The sequence below is a fragment of the Octodon degus genome, unplaced genomic scaffold, assembly GCF_000260255.1.
Source record: "Octodon degus isolate 3935 unplaced genomic scaffold, OctDeg1.0 scaffold00189, whole genome shotgun sequence".
Taxonomy (NCBI): domain Eukaryota; kingdom Metazoa; phylum Chordata; class Mammalia; order Rodentia; family Octodontidae; genus Octodon; species Octodon degus.
Window position 1 is genome coordinate 355245 of NW_004524765.1, and position 9014 is coordinate 364258.

Consider the following 9014-nt stretch of genomic DNA (forward strand, 5'->3'; position numbering starts at 1 on the left):
TAATAACAATGTATACCATCCATTATGTTTCCCCTTTACAAAAATGGCATACCATGACTGCCCCATTGATTATTAGTGAGCTATTCCAGGAATTTAGTTTTAATTATCAAGCCTTTTGTTATTGTGTATTTTTATAAAATGTACATATTAGAAAAAGTTTACCATAGTACACATATTTTTTTCCACTTAGAAATGTACAGTTAGCAGTTATAGCTCTTACTTAGTCCAAATAAATAGTTGTTAGAAAACTGGATGCAACTTTGTCCCAAGCAGAAGTTTTCATTTGAATTTTTCAAATAATAAGCTAAACTCCATAAACTCCGGAAGTCTGCTAACCCAGCTTTGACAGTGCCAAGCCCATAGGAATTAATGCCTCCTACTTCGGTAACAAACAGAACTACTTCTGTTTACCTCTGTATTATTGAGTCTGTTTAAAAGTAGTTGTGCCCCTTTTAGGGAAGAAAACTCATAGCCTTCAGCCCAATATGCAAGATTGGGCTATACACATTTGACTGTGGTCTCTAGTTCATGTTTTCATCAGATATAAAAGTACACATTTTTTTTCTTGCACTGAATCTAAGGTTTTGACAGTAATTTTGATCATCTTGAATCTGGTCTCTTATTCGCTCCGCCCTTATTTCTCCATATCCTACAGTCTTTTACCAAAAGGAAACTTTTATAAGTAATTGTCTATAAAAAGCAAACCTGTTTAAGAACATGTGTTACAGGGTGAATGTTCCTTTAACTTTCAGTCCTTTCATGAAAACACTCCTCACTAGAATCTTACCTATGAGGTGTCACAAAATGTGGTCTGCAGCCGTTAGTAGTTACGCCGAGGTGCGCTGGGGTCTGGGGGAGTGCTTATGGCACACTGCACTGCACCAGTAAGTTTGCAGCTCATTCCCGTTTTCTTCAAAAACATCAAAAGTTGTAAAAGGGTTATTTCAGTGCCTGTGGTAGAGTTTTGTGTGTGGCTCTTTGTCCCTGTTCTAAACTCTTTATTAAGCACTGAAATGAACCTTCTCTCAGATTTGGCCTTTTGCATTCACAGTGTATTCAAAACCTAATTACAGATTAGTCTATATTTGAGATTTTTAAAGCAAGTATCAGAAAACACTAAAAGAAAATGAGAGTAGCAGTATCATTTCACGTGGAGATAAAGAGGCCCAAAATGTGAATGGGTGTCAAGTCATCTGAAGAAAAGAAAAAAGGAAAGCAGCCTCATTCATTGAGCTGGTGGTTTATGAGCTGGGGATTATGGGAATATTCATGACTCAATCAAGAAGCACAATGAATTGATGTTTGAAATAGCTCATCTTTTAAGTCAACTTTGGATAAATGGAAAGTGGACTCCCTATTCACTGCATATAGGACTGTGTGACAGAAATAGTTGTTAATCCTTTCCTGAGTCGCTTTGATTTATGAAGTAAATCACAATATTTTTAGTAAGTTTCTAGTTACAAATGTTTCATTCAAATATTTAATAGGAAAATGAGTTTGTTTTATAATTAGCCATGATAACCTATACTCAACCTTGATTTTTACCGAAGTATGTCTTATTTCATATAAAAGTAAAATTTACAACAAGCACACTCTTTGCCACCAGATAGATTCAGCAGATGGTCACCCATCTAGTACGCATTTCTGAATCAGAGAGATAGAAGCAGGACCACTTCTTTAAGCTTCAACATCGCCGTCTCTAGCAATGATACCCACAGGGCTGAGTGAGGACCTGATGGAAGGTGCAGTTTGAAATCATGCCAGATGTAGTAGACAAAATTGGGAATGAGGGAAAAAGCAAGAAATGTTCCTCACGGGTAGGAAATCACCTGTGCCCTGTATCATTCCATCAGGTGCGTGGGATAGGTGACAGGATAACAAATGTATGAATCCTTTTTTATAGTGTGAAAAGGGTACAACAGACTACCTTTTTTTTTTTTTTTTTTAATGTATTTTGTACAGGATCTCACTATGCAGCTGAGACTCATGGTGATCCTCCCATTTTCAGCCTCCCCAGCACTGTGATTACAGGCGTGTGCCACCACACCCCGTCTCAGTGGTTGGCTCAGCATGCCCAGGGGTGGGGTGGGGCCAGCACAGCCTGTGGTGCCAGGAATCAAACCTGGGTCCCTGCGCTTGCCTAACACTGAGCTATCTCACCAGCCCTTCTTTTTTCTTATAACACCTCCAGTCCCCATCACTTCCAGTAACTTACTATAGTTGCTCTGTGCCATTCTTGAGGTTTCAAAGCAAAGTAGCACTATGCCCTCTTATCATAATTTTAAAACTTTGTAAAAATACACCCTCTTGGGGCCGGGGAGATGGCTCAGTAGAATAAGCGCTTCCCTGGCAAGCACAAGGGCCTGAGTTCAATCCCCGGTTTCACAAAAAAAAAGTATACCCTCTTTGTTTTGTTTTAAGGAGGAAAAGATTTTTTTAGTTCATAGTTTGTGGAGGTTTCAGTCCATAATCAGCTGGCTCTGAGGCCGGGTGGCACATGGCAGAGAGCAGCAGTTCATGGTAGTTCAAAACAGCAAGAGCAAAAAGGGAGAAGCTGCAGCCAATTGGAAGTTTTTTATACTGTGGTTTTCACATCAAATAATCCAGTGACTGTCATACAAAAAAAAAGTTGCCTTCCAATGAGCTTTAGAAGGTTTTTTGTTTCACTTAGATGTTCACAGGGTTAGACTCCCACCGCAGAGTGGCTCTGGGCATTGCTCATGCAGATGGCGCTTGCTCTGCAGCCCTGAGAGGACGCCGCTGTGCGGCACCGGTGCAGTCTGGGAGCTGAGGATGGAGCTCACTGACACACAGTGTCAGAGTGGGGCTCCCAGGCCCCCAAATCCTATGTCAAACGGAACCGGATTTTCGCTGCATTTACTACAGCATTCCCAAATAGATTTCTCCATGAAGCGTGTAGGGTAGTTGCTAAGGCTCAAAACACCTCCTCAGATTTCCAGTTGTTTTCAGTTGTGCCATTTGAGGTAAATTTGTTTGTTTGTTTAACTTTCAATATTCTATGACGCTGCTTAGAAAATCTTTTTCTTCTACCATCATCCTTTTAAAAAATGTGTTAGTGGGGCTGGGGAGATGGCTCAGTGGAGTAAGTGCTTCCCTGGCAAACGCAAGGGTCTGGGTTCAATCCCTGGTTCCCCTCCCTCCCCCCCAAAAAAAAAAAAATTGTTAGCTAATGAAGGATACATGTAAAACTTTCTAAATGTTTATTGAAGAAAATTAGTTCATCTGTTTCTAAGCAGCCAGATGGATTAATTTTAGAATTAAGGACTGACCGTATTTGGGGAAAGCAAGTATATTACTGTTTTAACTAGTGTTTGAGAAATGGAAAGTAGCCCACCAAAAAATACAAACTCAGTTTCTAAGAGAAATCAGGTCAGGATAATTTTCTCTACCTTAATCTTAGAAGAGAAGAAAATGCTGCTATTGTGGTAACTAGAATCATAATTTCTAAGTTAATAGTTTTATTAAGACAAAAGAGCCTTCCTGTCCTGCAGGCTTTTGTTAGTCCTCACCTAACACCAGAAACCCAGAGCTAGGGCTGGGTTACTAGAAAAAGAATAGAATAATATTATGCTCCTTGTATGCGGTCATAGTAGGCTTTGTTGATTTCTTGCAGTGCTAAGAAAAATTTATAAAAAGGACAACTCCTCCTTTTCTTGGCTACTAATAACCAGTGACTCCTTGCCAGTGAATAAAAAATGAGACACTTAAATTTTCAGTTTTACAGATCCCTTTTAAATGCAAAGGTACAGATGTTGAATATGAAATGCATCTTTCATTTTTCTGGTGGATAGAAGATGGCTTAGCAGTTTTACTCCCACATCACTGATTGTAGATGAATCAGTTCCCTTCAGCTGGTAATTCCCACGATACTTGTGTCCAAGGAAGGAAAGTATCTATTGCCACATTTAATGTAACCTATACTCTGAACCAGGAATGGAAGGTAAAGTCATTGGCAGAGCAATGAGTCATGACTTGAGGGCTTTCAAGAGAGATGGGCGTGCACTCGAGAGTGCTTGGTTTTGTGGAGGAAATCTACATTTTTCAGAGAGAGATTAGAGGTTCTGTTGGAAGCCTTGAAACTAAAACTGGAAAGGCAAGTAATGTAGACTCACCTTTAGTGGTTGTAGTACTTTGAAACTTTATTCTTTGGCAACTGATACTTTTCTTGGTATGTATTTTTGAAACATTATTGCCTTTATCTGTTTGTTGTAAATATTTCCCCTAGTTTTGTCTTTAATTTTATGATATTCTGACATACGAATGAAAGTAATTCTAGTCATAATTGGTTGATCTTTCCTCTGTAACTTCTTCCATTACTTTATACTTAAAAAGCATTTTTCATTTGTAGGCAAGGTAAATACTTAGTTTTTAAAAAATTTATAAAAATCGTTTTATTTTCTTGTTTCAGACATCACTGATTATGAATGCTTAATAATACTTTAAAGAATCAGAAAGTTTCTTAAGATTATACCCGTAATTATACATGTATTTTGAATACATTTTTCCCTGTAAGAGTCCATAGCCTTTATTTGCTTCCCCAGTGGGGCTGTCACACACCTCACTTCCTTTCCTTCCAAAAACTGGCTAAGCAGTGCTCCACCAGTGCGTCTGGACGTCACTTGGATCTGAGGTACTAAGCCTCCAATTCTTCCTGTTCTTCTAAAGAGTTAGAAAAGCATACCAGAACATTTAATAAATTAATATTTCCTATAATTTGAGATGTTTTTGAGAAATATTTTTTTTTCTTTCTCCACAGAGAAAGTTAGAGAAATTCAAGAAAAACTTGATGCTTTCATTGAAGCTCTTCACCAAGAGAAATAAATTGTATTAAGTGAGTAAAACTTGTGCTACTACATTGGTTACTAAGTGCAAAGCTTTTATTTTAAGCCTTCCTGGTAGTTTCTTCTGCTTGACTATAGCCAGCTCGTTCCTTACAATTTCAATGGCATGAATCTCTGAAGCTAGCATACAGTGTTCATTTGAGTAACTTGGTTACCTTCAGCCTGAAATAAACCAGACAGAACAAAGGTGAACAAAGGGCTAAGACATTTTGTAATATTCAGGTGACTCCCAATTTTCTGCCTGTAAAGCATTTAACTATAGTTGTCATTGTTTTATTCCTACTGTTTTGTTCATAGTGAATAGTTATGCATATGTTAAATATTCTTACTGTGCTTTTTTTTTTTGACCCCCATTTGAGACAGGATCTTGCTGTGAAGTTCAGGCTGGCTGTGAACTCACTTTGTAGCCAAGGCTGGTCTCAAACTCTCAATGATCCTCCTGCCTCAGCCACCTGAGTGCTGGGATTACAGGTGTGCCGCCATGCCCGGCTGCATATGTTAAATATCCATCTTTAAAAGCTTTTTATTTATTTGGCTTACCTAAAAAATTTCATAATTCTTACTCTTAGTCTATCATTTAAAAATATTTGGGGAAGGCCTTTTCCTGTCAGAAGCCCCTTATATCACCTAGAATGCATTGCTGTCCTGGCGATGTTGACTCCTGCCTGATTCTAGTGTGGCATTATGGGAATGTTCCTCCTGAGAGACTCACTGAAGGGCTTCGATTGGTATTAGTCGGCTGCTCATTATCCATGAAAATTCCAACCAGGAAGTCATCTGCCTCTGGGCAAGAGCCTGGAGAAGAGGAGTGCTGAGGTTGTGCCGCTGTCGCTCGCTCACATAGAGTATTTTGTCACTTTCTTGTGAGAACTGCGTGGCAGGCACCCGGCGGCACCGTCAGAACCAAGGAGCGGCCCTGAAAAGCCCCCTTCCTGGCCCCCTCTGCCCCACGTCCACTCCTCACTGGCGGGAAGCAGACTGGGGGCAGGGTGCTGAGACAGGCTCGGTGAGCAGGCGGGGACAGAGTTCAAGCTCTGTTTGGTTGTTTTCAGACAGATGTAGAGAAGCCTACAGAAATACGGAATTCTCTGGCACAAGCCACAATTAGTTTTGTTATATAAGTGTCTGTGTTTATAAATGTTGTATGTATCTTCTATACCTAAAAATTTATTTTAAACCATAAGATGTTCCAGTATTATCCTAGTCATAATAGTCTTTATGAATAGTCGCTAGCAGAGATGGACACTTCTAATGCCTTCTTAATTTGGGCCTTTTCTGTAGCATCAGAGTTCATATGACATCTTGTTTAGATACCTCTAGCCTTTGAGGGAGAAATTTCAGGAACGCCACAGAAATCGTAGTAAAAACATAAGCTGTGTTGCTGGGGTGGGGGTGTAACGAACATGAAGACGTCCAGAGCTACCCAGTGTGTCACATAATAGTGGCTGTGCTCTGCCTTGGTCAGCATGGCTTCTAGAGTGGCCGTGGCCAACAGCATGTGGACTTTCTCTGTCAGAGTGCCTGTTCCCCAAGTAGCCCAGGTCAGTCCTGAGAGGCAGCTGGTCCTGCATGGAGAAGCCCTGGCCAGGGGGAGCCAGCCTGACTTCCTTGCCCCTGACTGCCAGGCTCTAAGCCCCTTCCAGCCCTGCGGGTTCAGGACTCTGAACTCGGGAAGTATGAGTGCCTTGCACGGATGAACTGTTCTGTGCATTGCAGGGCCTCTTAAAAGAGCAAATCTGGGGCCGGCAAGGAGGCTCAGTGGTCAAGGTTAGGCAAGCACAGGGACCACGGCTCGAGCAGGGCAGCTGAGCCTCAATCAATCAGTCAATAAATGAGCAAGCAAGCCAATCTAGCCGAATGGTAGTCTTGCTTCGTTCCAGCCATTTTATGAAGTTACCAAGAAGCTGAAGGAGTAGTTCTCAGTTATAATTTTAAGATGTGAGATTTCTCAGTATGATAGTTTTGCTTTTTAAGAAAATTAGTTTTCAGTAATTTTAATTTTAATATTTGCTGAGAGTGTTCATACTCAACATGGCTATACAGATTCCTTCAGCACCAATTTTAATTTATTCTAAGCTCATTGTGTAAGAAATTAATTCCAGGGCTGGGAAGATAGCTCAGTGCTCTAAGTGCCTGCATGGCAAGCACAGGGACCCAGGTTTGATCCCTAGTACCTCACACCATGCCGGCCCTGCACCACACAGCCACTGAAACCGGGTGTGGTGGTGCACACCTGTAATCCTAGTGCTGGGGAGGCTGAGACAGGATGATCACTACGAGTTTGAGCTGTGTAGCTAGACCCTGTACCAAATAAATAAATATTTAAAACAAAAAGAGCATTTAAAAAAGAGAACTAATTCCAGCATACTTTTATTGGTATATCATGTTTGATACAATTATGCTAATATTTTATGGTAGGCAGGATTCTAAATAGTTTTAGTAAAACTGCCAAACTTACACAGTGAAATCTCAGTATTTTATGATCATAAAGTGATAAAGTTTGTCTAGAATTTTTTTTTTTTTTTTAGGTAAAGGTCTACAGGGTGTTTAGGGTCTCACTACTAGATCAACTGCTGTCTCAGCGCACCCTGGGGTGGGGCCAGCTTGGCAGGCCCAGGAATCGAACCTCCAGCCCCAGCCCCTGCACCTGCTTGCAGGTGCCTTAATCTGCTAAGTTACTTGGCTGGCCCTTGTGTAGAGATTTTGCATTTGTCTCTTCAGACCTAGATTTATCAAATGACCTTATTTTTACAGATTCCTACTGATAATGTAATCACCTCTGCGTATATCTGAAGAAAGAACACTTCGGTCTTTTGTCCTGCCTCCTCTTCTGCCGTCCACCTTTCTAAACACAATAAGTCAAAGAGTGACAGACTCACCTTTGGTACCGGTACACTAGCCATCAGCTGCCTCCAGAATGGAAGAACAGTGGGGGTGGCGCAGGAGTCCCCTGGTACTGCGGGGCAGCGTGGGCTAACGGGACTGCTGTGGCCCTAGCTGTGGCAGAGAAGACGAGAGACCCGCTGCTGCTTGCTGTCTTCTGTGGAGGCACTGGTGTCATTCATTAGCAGATGTTACTCACCTTGGTTTCTCTCCCAGAAATGTAATGCCTAGCTGATGTGAAATAAAACATACAGCAGTTTTTAAGAATTATCAGTTGTATATAAAATGATGGTAGCCTACTAAATTATCATTGGTACCTATAATGTCTATATCCAAGGAACCATTTGACTATGACAGTCCATTTACATTTACCATGTGAAAAAACTGGCTAGCAGAAGAACTCGTTTGAATGACAACAATTCAGTGTAAATTCATTTTAAAAACTTAAGCCTTTTGTTGCTAACTTAGAAATTTGCCCTGGAAGCCAGCTTCCCTCCTCTTTGATATTTTCCCATTCTCTGTATCCAGTGAAAATATCCATTTTAGATGTTACATACTTGGGTTAGCCTTTCTGTGCACAGCAGACTTTTCCCTGTTGATAGAGTCATTGCGTTATGACACACGATGAGGAAGATTAAGGATAATCAGTTGCATAGTTTCACTGAGCATCATGTCGAACATTTGAGGTAGGCATAAGGAAATGGCTTTTCCTCGTGTGACCATTTTATTTCATTTCTTTTCTTTTGTAGTAGTAGGAGTCAAACCCAGCACCTTGCACATCCTGGACGAGCACTGTGCCACTGAGCAACATCCCTAACCCCATATACTATTTCAACCAGAAGTCGGTCAGCAGGTAGAGCAGTCGTGACCGTCCCTTGCAGGTGAAAGCCGGACTCGCTGCAGTTGGCAGCAGCGGTGCCCTCCCCACACTTGCTTGTGTTTCACAGTACATCATTTTTTTAATTGGCTGAAGAATTTTAAAGCAAAGAAATATGCCATTGTTACTTAAAGTATCTTTCTCATCTCCTACCTTTGTATTAAGCCTTTTATGTTGATAAAAATGCTCATTATGTGACAGTTTTTATTTTACAAAGCTCTACATTTTATAGTTTTCTTGAATTGGTTTCTTTGTAAGGATTCCCATGCCGCCCTCCACTTTTTTTTTTTTACATCAATGTACTCTTCGTTATGATGATGTGACCCTTAATATGCAAGATTGGACAAAATACTGTGTCTCAGAAACTCTGAACTCAGTAAATATTTGTTTTA

The 9014-nt window shown here is 40.7% G+C and overlaps 1 protein-coding gene across 5 annotated transcripts in view; it reads left to right on the forward strand.

Annotated features, from left to right (window-relative positions):
* Window positions 1-9014, forward strand: part of Opa1 (OPA1, mitochondrial dynamin like GTPase) — a 99063-nt gene that overhangs the window by 78316 nt on the left and 11733 nt on the right. For 4 of the 5 annotated variants that reach the window (XM_004643988.1, XM_023704132.1, XM_023704131.1 and 1 more), the window contains 2 exons: window positions 4778-4852; window positions 7617-7735. In XM_004643988.1, coding sequence (XP_004644045.1) covers window positions 4778-4842 — 65 coding nt within the window. In that variant the 3' untranslated portion in view covers window positions 4843-4852; window positions 7617-7735. Of the gene's footprint in view, window positions 1-4777; window positions 4853-7616; window positions 7736-9014 lie in introns of those variants that run through there. The other variant, XM_023704130.1, reaches the window with a different exon arrangement.